The following is a 15,607-nucleotide window of genomic DNA, read 5'->3' on the forward strand; positions in this document are numbered from 1 at the left end:
GATGTAACGTCAACCACTCAGTCAGATATATAAGTCGAAAAAAGCCACAATGCAATGGCCTGAGGTTAGCCAAACTGTTTCCATGAATGCTAACATAGCCGGCTAACAGGAGCTAAATAGGATCTCGCAGGTCATAGCTTGGGTCCCCCGAAGCAACTTACCGTTAGCTATGTGGTGCTACTTAACCTAGCCATGTAATATTCGCTTAGTAGTTCCCTCACTACCCTACTGAACTTAAAAAATGAGCATACCACACCACACATCGCAACAACACATAGAACACTGAAATACAATAAATCACGACAAACAGTATTTGAAGGGTAACGTCAGGAGTAAGGACTACCCTCGTGCTAATGCTAGCTAGCTAAAATGTAGCTAGCGCGACCGGCAGAGTTAGCAAGTCATTTTCCCTGCATTTTCCATTTAACGCTACCTGACGCTAACGTAACGAGTGTATTGTGTTAAGGTCAAATATTATCGAACCTTTCATGCGTGCAGCTGCTTCACCAAAATATTTTATGTATTTTCACATTTTATTCACGGTTTATTTTAGATTTAGCGCCCTTACGTCAGTTTATAAATAAATTATTTCTCCGCTCAAAATCAACACGACGTCATCAACTGACGTCGGCGACGTCTCTTTGTTGTGACTGGAGGGAGGAACTGATCCATGCGGAGCCTTCAGGGGCCTCTTTTCTGTCCGAATTAACATAAGTGGCACTTCAGTGCTTTGCTGGCTGTGAATAAAATATTTTATTGTGTCAAATGTGTCATTCAATACATTTGTTTCTTTCCATTTACTTTCATTGTGAAAAGTGTGTTTTAATTGTATTCATGTCTTGTGATGTCAATACCTGTCTGTATTATGGAGGACCAAAGCTGAATAAATGCAAACATTTAAATAAATTTAAAAAATCTAAGAATTCATAGATAGATAGATAGTCCTGTACTCTTTATCCATTATGTATTTAGTATTTTCAATGGGCTGTTTTTCAAAGTCTATGTTTGTCATGATAAAGTCAAAGAACAGGACAAGCTCCTTTTAAGTTGGTGACTAACTATGTTGTTAAACGTTGATGACTCACGATGTAACTCACATATCTAGCCTGAAGTTTAACTGAAGTAAACTATTCCTAAGCAGGGCTGCATATGAGCCCATTTGAATTCAAGTGTTTGTTTGTAACATTTGTCATTTATTTTCGTTATTTTCTCTCTAAATTTCAATGGTCATTGTACACAAATGCAAAATAAATTCTGCTTCTGGTCCCAAAAAAGGCTTTGGCCCGCCTTCTTAACACAACCTTTTCATATGATGTACCCCAATATTGTCTATGTTTGAACAGCAGCAAACTCATGTCTTTGATGTTTGCATTCAGAAAATGTTTTGTTTATGCCCTGGTCTGCTCTCACATGTATAAATACTAATCTAATTATGCTCTTATATGGCCTACTGGGCATCTCGCTGCATTAGCTGTTAATATATATATAATCAGCTTAGCTGTGCTATCAATACCCTGCCACTGAGGGACATGTCTCGTGCTGCAGCATTGCATATCTTCAGGCTGTACAGACTGCTGAAGTCATGCATGACACAGTGGAATGTTGTTTAGTTTATATTCATACCACGTCCTTTATAAGGATAAAATGTTGCAAAAGTGAAACTGTTTGCATATTTTAAGCTTGTGGTATAGACTGCAGACATGACAACATATGTGCAAGGATGGTAAACAACTGATTCACACGTGACAAGTGCAGCAGCCAAGGAACATACTCATGCAAATGGTTTATCATTACACAACTGCGTTGTTAGATCGGAGAGCAAATGGCCTTATGGTAAGGTCATTACGGCAGGTATGCTGACTGTATGTATGAGATAATCACACATAATATCATCGTGCTGTGGCTGCTGCTGTTCACAGGAATTCAGCATGTGTGTTCACGTGCAGCGAGAAACAGATCGTGGATTTTAGGGAAAAGGAGGCCCCTGTCTACATGAGTGGAGCTGAGGAGGAGCATGTGACCAGTTTTAGGTTCCTGGAAATCAGCATCACAGAGAACCTGTTGTGATCATCACATGTCTCCACCCTGGTAAAGAAAGCTCAGACGTGGCTGTGTTTCTTAAGGAAACGTAAGAGGGCAAAATTCTCGTGCCAAGTTCTTGTTAACTTTTACAAAGGAGCAATAGAGAGCACCCTGACAGGAAATCTCACAAACTGGCATGGGGTGTGCACGGCCCAGGACAGGAGGGGCTCTGCGGCAGGTGATTAAACCCGCCCAGAACATCATTGGTGCCCATCTACCAACAACAGCCCAAAGGATACTAAAAGACAGTAACAGCCACAGCCTGTTCACCCTGCGGCAGTCTGGCAAATGATACAGAAGTATCTGCTGTTGTATCACCAGACTACAGAGAAGCTTCTTTCCTCAGGCTGTGAGACTCCTCATCCTCTACACACCATAGATAGATGACACGAAACAACTGACATTGCACATACTGTACATACTTTCTGGGTGTATATGTGTATAGGTACATATGCATATAAGTATCTGCATATACTGTTTTATTTTATTCTAATCTAAATATTTGTATGTATATGTTTCGTGTGTGTGTGGCATGAAGGGGCTACAACTTATATTTCATTGTGCAACCCTATGTTGTAAAATAATAAATAAATGAACCTTGATACCTTGATCAGGGACTGAGGCCCAGTTTGAGGAGAAGTACCACACAAAGCATTTAATCAACTAGACTGTACTGAGACTAAGCTATACACTCCATGAAGCCCATGCATAACAAAACATTTATGATTTTCCAAAGAGAAGAAAGCAAGTGTTTATTTTGGCTTCAGTTAAGTTCCTCACCATCCACCACTTGATGTAGACTTCATGTCTCAGAAATTGCTAATGTGTCTAATCACGTATCTCAAGTCAAAAACATTAAATATCAGAAACATTAAACACCACACCCAATTGTTTTACCATTTAAAGTGACTTGTTTTGTGCATAATTGAAAAATCAGAGGGGGTTTTAATAAAGGAATAAAATAAAGGAATTCTGTTATCCTAATGGTACACATTTGACTTGTGGTCAACCATAACAGTAAAAAAAAAAAAAATGCATGGGGAAATAGGCCAAACAAGAAGAAAATCATTGCAACTACGGTAGACAGAAAAGGTGCCTTCACGCCTAGTATGACCAGACAGAAAGAAAAATGTATTCCCTGAAATATGTATCAATTTGCTGAACGACGAATCGATAATAATTAAAGATCATTCCAAATGTAAAGGAGAACGAGCTGCGGCGTAACTGACGAAATGAACACCAAAATTGTGTTTTCAGTTTTACTTTGTGCGTGGTGAGTCGCAGTTTCCCAAGAGTCTTTGAATGTAACATGTTGTCGGACTGCTGAGACCGAGGAGATGAGTGGATGAGGCTCCGCCCCCCCCCTGCTCGTGAAGCGCTGCAGGCTACCTGAGGCAGTCAGGTACGTTCACGGATACCTCAACCCAAGCATCTCTGCCTCGCTCCTCAGGTAAGAACTATCTTTATTCAACTTGTATGACGACAGAATGTCTTTTTGTCGGCACGTAGAAGCTGTATGGATAAAACGAAGTCGTCTCTGTTCAGAAACATGCCCTATGCTCACATATTGAGGTGTATGATAGATATTTTAAAAAAGAGTAACGTTCAGAGATAATTTACCAAACTAGCTAACGCTCAACCCGGCTGGAAATAAATATGTACGTCACGCCAAACTAAGGGTACATGCTTCATTAAAACCACTCACATGAAGCAATTGGGAGACAAAACAGCTAAAACTATCTGAAGACAGTCTTTATAATTTTACCCCCTAAATTCTGGGTTGCCTAAATAGCTTAATTATATGCCTTAGTTTTACCATATAAAAACTATAGCTGAATGGTTAAACGCCTCAGCAGCCTGAATAATGTTTAGGGCTGTAGAAACAAATGATTCAAGAGATTCTGTTCCCCAATGAGTGAAGAGCATGAATAAAAGTTGAAATTGTAAGTCTGTACTTCAATTTGTTTTCTAGCAAAATTCTGATGGACTTGTAGCAATGAAATTTAGTATATAGAGTTCAAATCAATCAATCAATATGCAAATCAAAGTTTTTTTTTTTTGTTTTTTTTTACATAACCAGAATGTAATCTGGAAAATGTGACAATGCATTTCTGATAAAATAACTTTAATGAATGAATTTCATTATTTGGCATGTCACATCATTTGGATGTTCCACCTAATAATGGTGCATGTCAGCAAATAGTTTTGGGAGGCCAGAGTTCGAGGGCCTTTCAAGGCCAGGATTATAAAACGACCCAGTTTTGGAGTCAGCTGCTAATCTGTTCCCACAACAGACTCAAGGGAGTCATTCAGGAGATGGGCATGAGGAAGGCCAGGAGGGATGGCTGAGACGATTAACCAACCACTGCTATTTACCTCTCTAATCCTCTGCCTTTCTGAAGCATGTGTAACTGATAGGTACAAATGGGCTTTAGCCAGCAAGGACTGACCTCAGTCATGGGCATGCAACTGTTTATGTAACCAAAACAGGGGGGGGTGGTTAGGGGTCAGGGTGTACAGGGATCCAGCACATACTTACTTATAACCACAGCACATGGACCAGATGTGACTCGGGGGCTGAGAGCATCACAGAATAGGATTAAACAAAAGAACATGTTGCACTTGAACACGTACACTGAGGTTATCAACCATGCCATTTTGATTCTTTCTGCAAAGATACAGTGCATCAGATATTTTTTGCTCTGCCTATGTTTTAATTCAATTCACTTTGATTTATTTTGATACTTCCACAAGGTATAAATACAGTTACTAAAAGTAACTAAACTGATTCAGTCATTAGTAGTTAAACACAAGCCTTACACCAAGATGCTGCAAATACCAGAACAAGATTTATTTATTTATTATTTATAGAGTCAAGTTAAAGTGGGTGCACAGTACACAGTACAAAGCATTTGTTGAAAAGAGACCCATATTTATGTGATACCGATCAAATTAAAATCACTCCAGGTTTTTAAGTCCGCACTGGGGGCTTTCCAGTCATAACCCATGAGAAATGTAAATCATTTACGTGATCTGTGCTTCAGGAGTCTACGGCAACGTCAGAGCCAGAAGATGGGGCGGAAGGAGATCATCTGCAGCTGGAAGAAAAGCACCAGCAACATCAAGGATGTGTTTGACTTCAAGGGGAAAATGGGAGCGTAAGTACCGCTGCTGGAAATAAAGGCCGACTGGTGAATGCTCTGTGTGCGTGTCGAGAAGGGAGGGACTAGTCCTGCATACATGTGTCAGGGCTCATTGACAATTAATTGCAGCATGCACGGTTTTTAGTTACTTTGTAAGACATCCAAATTGCAAAAAGTTACTTTTGAAGGCCATCAATTCAGCAATAATGGACAAAAAACGTTCCTTGGCTTTTTAGCAAATTAGCAAAGAATCTCATTGTTCAGGTGCAATCTGATCTGCGTTCATGAGGGTTCAAGTATGGTGACTGCTTCTATTTGCAAGCACGGAAGTGGGGGCCAATAAGACCCACAGCAGATATGTTTGTCTGCGTTGAGCACGTGGGTGGGATGGTCATCAGTCTACCCGTTAAATGGAATCCTGTTGAATCGGGACTCCTGCACAGACTTCAGCAGCAGGTGGGCCTGGTGCAATGACTTGTGGGACTGAACGGTTGTGTCAAGAAATCCTGCAGATGCAGGCTGATGCACTGCAGTAAGCGGTAGAAGAGGTGGGTGTGGTCTTAAAGACGCCTGCCCAAAAACAGTCTAAAACACAACGCGGATAGAGCTGGAAATGGCAGGAATGACTGCATTCAGCACAGCATTCTTTGTGCAGCCTTAACTTTTGACTCGGCTCCTCTTGAAGGTGGAGATTTCCCCCCAGGGAGGATGCTCGAGTCCAGATTTGTATAAGCTGTAAATACTGTGAACCGCCATCAATCACTAGCCTGATTGCAGCTGCCACTTTACAGTGACATTAAAACCAATTTCAGAGGGCTGTTGCTGGATGGAAGTGGATGCAGTTACCAGGCTCAGATTGGCCTACAGGCCTAGGATAATCCCATTCATCACCTCGCGGAGAGCTTGTTTTATCACTGGAGCCTCTTACACTGTCTGGGTAATCTACTCACAGCTGAACCTGCTAGTGAAGGACTTTACATTGATAACCTGTTGGAAGACAGCAGGGACCACACACTGTATAATAAACCTAATAAACTTGATCAATAATATTGAATATTGTTATATATTAAACAACATTGACATTTTGTTTCGAGTGGCTGCAAAATGTCAGCTTGTTTAAACTTTAAGATACACTACCTGATTGGATCCATACAGCTGTTTGGGTACCTGAGTTTCAGTACTAATACCAAAAAATACTTTTTCAGTACCTTATTTTGCTTTTTTGTTCTTCTACAGAAAGCTTTTAATTTCCCATTTAAAGGGCACTCAAGTCCAAGTCCATTTTTTCAGGAGAATCAACAGTGTCTGACAAAAGACGCTATCCAGTTGCATCACAGGAAAGGTAGGATCCAGCATTTTTTGGAGCTTGGAGCCCATACGAGGGAATGAAAGTCAGGATATCTGAGCCGCTCTCTACCGCATCAATTTTGACCATTCTTTTTTTTAACAACTTCATAGAGGTGCCATACTAAATGGCTGGGTTGCCCCCTTTAACAAAATAAGCCTTCAAATTTGTTGATGTTCATGTCTCAACACAAGCAGCTTTGCGTCGACTTTAAAATAATGAATACAGTGTAAAATGAACAAATAAATGAGACTGAACAAGCATTTGGTGCAAACTAATATTGAGGCTTTACGAGCTATTTGCTTTGTCTGCACCATTTCCAGAAATGTAGCGAGGCCGGGTTGGCTTGATGTCACTGGTCAGACCTGAAACAGATGGTTGTTACTTTAACTGAAGGTGTTGCTTCCTTAGAGCTGTCCTGCAGGTTCAAAGCTGCTTAAAGTGTTCCGTCCTCGACTTGGCTGTGAATGAGTGGGGCTTCTGAGAGTGTGTGTGTGTGTGTGACGTCAGAACAGCAGTGTGGGAACATCCTAGCACCACTTCACTTATCGGATTAAGAGTCTGACTGTCTATATTAGTGCATGAGTGTACGGAATGTATATGAAGGGAGGTGGCATGAGCAGGCGCAGGTTTGCACTTGTGCAAACGCGTGATTGAAACGTGTCACCACATCTTCACTTGGCAAATCCTTTTGGAGATGGACTTGCATTGCTTTGAAAAGGCACATTCGGTTTTTAATTAAAGTAATAAAGGAGATGATTTATTTTGCCATTTCAATCTCTCCATGGTTTTCATATCAAGTGAAAAGTATAATGGGCGACAATGACCTTCCTATGTTGTGAAAGTTGATAAAATTATTTTATTGTGCCTAAGTGTAGGATCAAATATGCTCCATTATGTAGAATTTTGGATCATTTCCTGCTCTAAAAAAAAAGGAAAAATTCAGGCTCAGATGTGACTTTCAATACATGTATCAGTATGTGAGCCTAATCTTCGTTTAGACAAAATATAATAGCATCTGGAGGTCTGGGGTTTAATCGTCTGAGACGTTTCAGGTCAGAGCTGCAGCGTCATCTGCACAGATGCTCGACACGGCGGCCAAAAAGAAGGATCACACCCCTGCTGCCCTCTGACTGTGAGCCTAAACAAAGACGGGTGCCATTGTGGATGCCCAGCCTGCCTGGGTCACATGGGGTTGCCGATTTCTAACTGCTGTCTCAGTCAGAGATGTGTGCTTCTGGAGCTTCAAGTCATGTGGTGTCTTTAATCGACGGTTGGTAGATGTCGACGTCAGGCCTATGCTGTTCTGCCTAACACTCAGTTAACGCACTCACTCAATTAGGTCATTCAAGTACATTTACATGCATTCGGATCACTGAGATTTTGTAATTTGCTAAAAGCATTGATAAATAGTTGTAAATTACATTTCTGATGAATAAAAAACAAAATAGTTAAGCTGCAGCATAATTACTTAGAACCTCGCAAAATCAGATAGACAAAAAAAAAGATGTCAGAGTAGTTAATCAAAGGAGGAGTTCCAGTTCATGAAGTTCCAGTAGACATAGATAGATGACTTATTCTATTTTCTGACCTGTGGGGTCTTTCAAAATCTTCCAGTGCTGCCATGTAAGTCTTGTTAGCATTTTGCGTCTGCTATACACGTAAAAATGAAAGTACTAGGGGGACGTATTGGCACCATATACGTGCACAGAAAAAGCAAGCAGAGAAAATGTTATAATTGAATCGGTAAATAGGCCATTCTTGCACTCTGCACTCAGTAGGCATGGCCCTTAGGGCTGCGTCATAACCAGTTGTATCTATTTTCAGTGCAGAAACACTGCGGCTATGAGCAATTACTGTAGCACCACATATGGACACACAACATGTGTTTAGCGCTAAATGCTTGATAAAATTTGAATAAGTATAATTAGTGCTTAGCGCCACATATGGAGACAAATTAACTCAAGCAAAACACAGCATTTAGCAAAATATAACGAGGGAACACTGTCAGTGGTCTAATTTAATGCCAACATTAAACTAGTCAATTAAAAGTGCTTTACATAGGCAAAGAAAAGGCATTAGAATGACATTAAAAACCAGAATAAAATGAAGTAAATCAATCCAAACCAAGGCACACATCATTCACTAAACTCAAACACTAACAACACAAGAGAGGTTGATGTTTCCAGTTTTATTCCAAAGGATATGTTACATCAGGATGTTTAGCTTCTGCACTTTGTGTAACGTCAACCGGGTTATATTCTTTAGGTAATTCAATATGTCTCCTTCACACCAAACGCACTACAGGGAAGAATATTTTGCTAGCTTCTTACCTGACAAAAAGACGCTCTGCGAACATTTTCAAATCTGGTCGAATAAAATATGATAAAAAAGTGACCCCAAAGGAAGTGACCCACCTCATGCTCCTGGGCACTCTCTTTCCATTGGCTCCCAAACCTGGGCTCCACATAAGCGAGGTCTGCAGTTGGACCCTCTTGTTTCAAGGGCTTCAGATTTAATAGCACCCGCATCTAGGGCGACTGGATTACTGTTTATTGAGAAGTGTTTGCAGATAATTGTCCATCACTGATTTCTCTGCGTTAACCCCCCCCCCCCCCCCCCCCCCACACGTCAAATTTATGCGTCTCTGTCTTTTCTGTTTTTGTGCAGGGGGTCGTTTTCGGAGGTGTTTATGGTGAGAGAGAAGACAACGGGAAATCTGTACGCCCTGAAATGTCTGAAGAAGAAACACCTCGCTCATAGCAACCTGGAAAATGAAATCAATGTCCTGAGAAGGTAAAAAAACACACACGCTCATTCTTACAGGTGATTTTCTCATTATGTTCTAGCCAACAGAGAGCAGTGCAGCGGCAGTTTTCTGCTCCATACGAAGTCAGCGTAGACTTACCTTTGACTATAAACGACCGAGTAAGGTTTTTGGTTCTTCGACGCTGCTTTAAATCTTAACCAACCTCTTTCTTATGATTTCAGGATAAAGCACGAGAACGTGGTGGGGCTGGAGGATTTCTATGAGAGTCGAACACACTATTACCTGGTCATGCAGCTGTAAGTGGACTCGTTATTATCGGGGGGGGGGTTTCACAAATGATTACCTCGGTTGAGCAAAATGTTGACAGTGGATCTCATTTTGAGTGAAATCTGACAATAACAACAACAGTAAGCGAGCGAGTGTGCCTCCTATGTATATTAATGCCTATTAATCCCACTGGCAGACTCACACACAGCTGTATATTGTGCCTCTGTGCATCTCCATAATGCCATTAAATCCCTTAACATAAAGTTTTCCCCGTTCGCACACTGAGTGAAATATTCAAACCCTAAGTTCCATGTTGTTTATGGCTGTACTCTTCCATCAAAAAGAGTGTGTGAGAGTGTTTTATGCATCATTTCATACACATCTTTATACACCCAAAATTCTAACCTGACATGTTTGGGAACTGTCTGATCTTCGCTGAAATTTAAATGGAGGTTACCAGGGTTGAAGAGGTCAACAAGTTCCCTAGAACGATAGAAACACTGCTGATTAACCTTTGTGTGTGTGTGTGTGTGTGTGTGTGTGTGTGTGTGTGTGTGTGTGTGTGTGTGTGTGTGTGTGTGTGTGTGTGTGTGTGTGTGTGTGTGTGTGTGTGTGCAGGGTGTCAGGCGGGGAGCTGTTTGATCGCATCTTAGACAAAGGGGTTTACACCGAGAAGGATGCCAGCACAGTCATCAAACAGGTGCTGCAGGCCGTCAGCTACCTGCACGAAAACAGCATCGTGCACAGGGACCTTAAGGTAAGACATACACACACACACACACACACACACACGGAGAGTAATTTCACCCAGAAAGACAAACACATTTCAAGATGACATATTTGTCATGAGACGCACCTACTTAAACCAGGTGGCTTGAGATCATCCGGGGTACATGTTAGTCAACAGGGGATGCATCAAATCAATTATGGATTATTGTACACACACACACACACACACACACACACACACACACACACACACACACACACACACACACACACACTTTTGATCTCTTCCTCTCTCTGTCCCTGAACAGCCTGAGAACCTGCTGTACTACAACACAGATGAGAACGCTAAGATCATGGTCAGTGACTTTGGTCTGTCTAAGACGTTGGAGCACGGTGTGATGTCCACAGCCTGTGGTACACCAGGATATGTTGGTGAGTTATTGGGGAGGGGCGTACACATACATTAAATCATTAAAGTTACATTATACAGTGTGAACAGTTTCATATACTTATACTATATACTTATGCTATATTATGGGAGAAGTTAGCCTTCAGGCCTTTCTACCAGAAAGGCTTTCTAACACATCAAGTGTCTATTTGAACTCTTTTCTCTTTTCTTAAACCTAACCAAACTGCGACTGAAAACTGAAAATAATAATAATAAAAAAAAACTAACCTAACTAAATAATAAGTCAGCGAAGTTTAAAAATGAGTCAAAGCAGATTTTTTGTTTCACAAACCCTGGACTCCTTGGTGAAAGTCCTGCGTTTGACCCATTCATCCACCACAACTTCCCTCCCTTCATGGACTTTGTTGCTACTCATATGACATCACCTGACCTCCTAAAGGCTTTCTGGCAGAAGGCCCTGAAGACTAACTTCTCCCAATGCCACCCTGCGTGCCTGCCATTGCATGATCAACACGCTGCCAATCATCTAAGTGATGGTCATGGTTTCGACTCTCTACTAATTTTGCCTTGACTTCAAAATAAGAGCGCACTGTCATTCAAGATAAATTCATCCGGGATTAACAAATCCATCTTCAAACTGAAAAACCAAATTAGCTGGATGAGAATAAATAAGGATTATTTTAGCCTGATAATAGCGTGTTAGGGCCCAGGCGTCCAGTCAGTTTATAATCAGAGGGAATATGTCATACTATATTTTCAAATGTAGTAGCAGCTAAAAAGTACACTTTGTCATAATGATATGTTGAAGGTTTTTCATACTGAAACTCTATTAGAACTAGTACTATGGGACTTGTTGCAGTTGAAATGATTAATGATATCATCTATGATATAAAAACGAGTGTGATTTATGCAATTGAAGAGATCCAGAAAACTTTGGCAACTTTCCTATGGTGACATTTAATATCCCAGAGTAAAAGTAATCCATTTTGAACATTCATTTTTGTCTTGCTCTGCTACCTGTCATGATACCCACTGATGCGTGTCATTCTACAGCCCCTGAGGTTTTGGCCCAGAGACCCTACAGCAAAGCGGTGGACTGCTGGTCCATTGGAGTTATCACTTACATCCTGTGAGTACATGTCTGTTCTCTAACAGTAACACAGCTCTTTATATGTTCATGAATAGTCATTACAGACTGGAGAACTGGGAGCAACCTATTAGTTGTGTGTTACACTTGTTTACTTTCAATGATAACCGAAATGTCAGAAGCACACGTCTCACATGTTACACAGTGAATACTTCAGCGACTGTTTGATCAGATCTGTGAAACCAGAGTTAAAGCGTATTTAGAACACCCAGTTGCCGTAACCACAAAACAGAACACTGGACCGTAGCTGCTAAATCGTCCAAAATGTAGATGTGAAGGGATTAGCTGAGTTACGCTTGTCGTCTCTGTGTTGCAGGCTCTGTGGCTACCCTCCGTTCTTTGAAGAGAATGATACTCGTCTGTTTTCAAAGATCATGAGGGCTGAGTACGCCTTTCATTCACCCTTCTGGGACGACATCTCCGAGTCAGGTATGAAAGCAGCAGAAAACATTTTAACACCTCGGCCTTCAAAAAAATGTTGAGACCTCGAAGACCCCTGCACTTTCTCTTTTGGAGTTTCTTTAATTTTTGCACATTGCAAATCCAAATGACCAGACTTGAAAGTGGCTATAATGACTATTTTTATAATAACAAAATAATTGTTTGCTTCGGATTTGATTTAAAACTTCACTTGGACTTACCTGTCAAGTGTCTTGACTCACTTAAGACTCGTCTTTGTAGCAATGAAAATGCATTTCACTGTTGCACTATTTAAAAGGGAGTGTTGAAAGCAAGTGTCATGTTATTGTACAGGGTAAGGTCAGCATGCATCTGGACTTGCAATATTCTTTCAAAGTCCAAAGACTTGGTTTGTGATTGGCCTCAGAAGAGTTAAATCCAGCTCCGGTTGCCTGCATATAGATTAGGATTCGGTCATGTAACCTTAGAGCTTATCCTAATATAGGACAGCTATAGTGGTTTGCACCACTTGGATTAGGACAGATATGATTAACATAGATACCAAAATGGGCAAGGACAGTTCTCGCCTGCCTGAGGGATTAAATTAGCTGGCGTTAAGAGACATGTCAAACGTCCTCCTTACCTAAAGAAAAAACTGTAGGATTTATACCAGCTGTTATCTAAGGCTCAGCCTCTCTTAAACACACAAGCATGAGATTTTCTGTTAATGGGCGTCATTCGGCACAGCACTTTACATCTTTGACCTCTTTTTGTGTTTTTGGTTCAGCTGGTAGGAGTGTCCCTGTCTTTTTGCTCTCATTCGAGCTCTTTATAAGCTATTTTTATTTTTTTATTTTTGGTTAGGTTAATTATTTGGGTTTTATTTTGTTGGCCTGGCTGCAATTGCCTTCGGGTTTAAGTTTAAAGTGAAGTGAAACGTGTGTTATTGTATGCTTGCAGCAGGTCAGAGTGCTGAATTCTAATCAGAAGCTAACAGCTGTCCGTGCCATCTCTCCACAGCCAAAGACTTCATCAGGAATATGATGGAGAAAAACCCCAAGAAACGTTTCCTCACTGAACAGGCACTCAGACACCCCTGGTTAGTCCTTTCTCTTTGTCTCACACACACACACACACACACACACACACACACACACACAATGCTTTTTTTGTTTTCCAAATTAACTGTCAAATGTCATCGACTCGATTGCAGGATTGCTGGAAACACAGCTAAAGACCATGACATTTCTCAGTCTGTCTGTGAACAGATAGAGAGGAACTTTGCCAAATCCAAATGGAAGGTAAGTGACACTATTGGCTCATGGACTATTTTACATTACAACATGCATTTGCTTTTGTTGGTTATAGGCAACCAACATGAGCTGAGCTAACCGCACAGGATACAAACAAAAACAGTGTATGTAGCTGTATTTCAGCAAAATATGAGCATTTTGAGCATACTGAGCATGATGACACACGGTGGCAAGTGCATTATTCTAGAGAAGAAGTTTTTTATGGACATTTTAATATGTTTTCACACTATGAAAACTTGTGAACATCCAATCAGCATTGTAACTCATAAATTCAGACCACAGCTGTTGTTCTCTATAAGGGGAAAAAAACTCCAGAGCCAGCAGTCCTTGAACAACACCTTTAAGGCCTACAGGGGAAAGTGTTTCATACTAAAAAGATGGTGACTCTATCATTAAAAGTTATAGTGACCTAAGGGAAGCTCAAACTTCAAATACAATGTCAACTATAAACACATAATGCACTCTAAGTGTGAAATACTGTAAACTCTGTACTGACACTGTAAAATGCTCTCAACACTGTTTTACGTTTAATTATATAATTAGGACAATTAACTGACCATGACATGTTAGTGACAGGCAGTGTCCTTACTAATTCAAGACAAATATGTCATGTCTTTCTTTGTGTCCAACAGCAAGCCTTTAACGCAGCCTCAGTAATCCACCACATGAAGAAACTGCAGTCGTCCCAGACCGAGCCCTCCCCCTCTCCCCTCTCCATGCCCCGCATCATACTACAGTCCGCCGAGATGGATGACCCAGAGGCGCTGGGACCCTGCCACGACGAGGCTGGCGCCCTCGACCCGAACGGGAATCCAGTTCACGATGCCAACCATCTCCCCTGCAGTAATCCCGAGTCGGGCAGAGGTCTCTGTCCACCACTGAGAGCCAGTCACAGTGAGCCTGGCAAAGACCTCGACGTTGATGAGTCAAGAGAAGTCAGTAGCTTCCATTCAGAGATCGAGGCTCCTTTCAGGCCGTCTAAGAGGTGAGAGCCCTGTTCCAGATGCTAGAAAATGGGGCGTGTCAGATTTACCAGAAAAACAAGAAAACAGTTGATACAATATTGCAATAATTTAGGTATGGATATATAGAGCTGTAAATTGGCAGAGGTTGAGGTGATTTTCAAATTATGCAAAGAGATCGCTTTTTAATGAAGTCAATTTGACCCTTCAGTGACAGTTAATCATCAAATGGCTGTGTCATTTCTGTGTCAGAGGTATGCTTTTGAACAGTGACATATTGTTAAAACCTTTTGGTAATGTGAAGTCATCAAGCAAGATTTAACGGTTCCTATTGGTTCTGAAGCCTTTTCAAGAAATATTCCAGGGTTCTTTTTTTTCCACTAGGTACAGTAGATAATATACCTCCAGTATGAGTTGTAATATCGTCATAGAGGTTGAGTCATTTTTATGAGATCTGTATTGACAAAGTGTATTATCTTTGTTCAAATGCTTTAAGAGTCTATCTATATTTGGAGGTTTGGCGAAGCTAGTTGGTTGAGAAAAGAGTAAAAGTATTGAAAAAGCTGTTCATTACTTAATGCAATGCATTAATGCAAAATTGCCATCCCTTTTTTCCGTTATTTCAACATGGATAAAATGAAATGCCTCCACCCAGAGAGAGTCAGCTGTTGTATCATTTGTCATCATTTTCTCAGTCTTCATCATTGTGTCATTCTAATGAATCCTGATTTTGTGTGATGTTTTTGCAGCCTGGATGCTGTGGCTCAGAGGAAGGACCAGCCGCTTCAGTCCGGAGTGTGTTCTGTCATGTGATCGGCGGCCAGCCTGAGATAAATCTCAATGTAGGTGAAGAGTCATCGGAATTTTAGGTGTCGACTGTTGTACGAGTGACTTAATCAAACCAGCCTGTAACTGATAACTCATTTTCCAATATCTCCCTTTCTCTCTCTTTTTTTTTTTAGTTTGTCTCTCGAGTTGGCGGCAGTTCTTTTTCGCGTCGGTTGTGGTTCCCTGCTGCAGAAAGCTCCATGGACAGACACA

At 41.0% G+C, this 15,607-nt stretch overlaps 1 protein-coding gene across 1 annotated transcript; it reads left to right on the forward strand.

Moving 5' to 3' along the window:
- The first annotated feature begins 27 nt into the window (after positions 1-27).
- On the forward strand, positions 28-15,379 carry camk1ga (calcium/calmodulin-dependent protein kinase IGa). Its single transcript, XM_070903424.1, has 12 exons — positions 28-51; positions 5,155-5,240; positions 9,241-9,366; positions 9,562-9,636; positions 10,226-10,364; positions 10,645-10,768; positions 11,799-11,874; positions 12,209-12,321; positions 13,312-13,390; positions 13,505-13,592; positions 14,237-14,589; positions 15,316-15,379. Exons 2-12 carry the CDS (start codon positions 5,155-5,157, stop codon positions 15,377-15,379), a joined length of 1,323 nt encoding a protein of 440 aa, XP_070759525.1. The 5' UTR covers positions 28-51.
- The last annotated feature ends 228 nt before the right edge of the window (positions 15,380-15,607 follow it).

This window comes from Enoplosus armatus, chromosome 3 (genome assembly GCF_043641665.1).
Source record: "Enoplosus armatus isolate fEnoArm2 chromosome 3, fEnoArm2.hap1, whole genome shotgun sequence".
Lineage (NCBI taxonomy): Eukaryota > Metazoa > Chordata > Actinopteri > Centrarchiformes > Enoplosidae > Enoplosus > Enoplosus armatus.

Coding starts and splice junctions, on each gene's coding strand:
- camk1ga (XM_070903424.1), top strand. CDS start 5,155: ATGGGGCGGAAGGAGATCATCTGCAGCTGGAAGAAAAGCACCAGCAAC. Junction 9,637..10,225: donor TATTACCTGGTCATGCAGCT/GTAAGTGGACTC, acceptor GTGTGTGTGCAG/GGTGTCAGGCGGGGAGCTGT. Junction 13,593..14,236: donor TTGCCAAATCCAAATGGAAG/GTAAGTGACACT, acceptor TGTGTCCAACAG/CAAGCCTTTAACGCAGCCTC.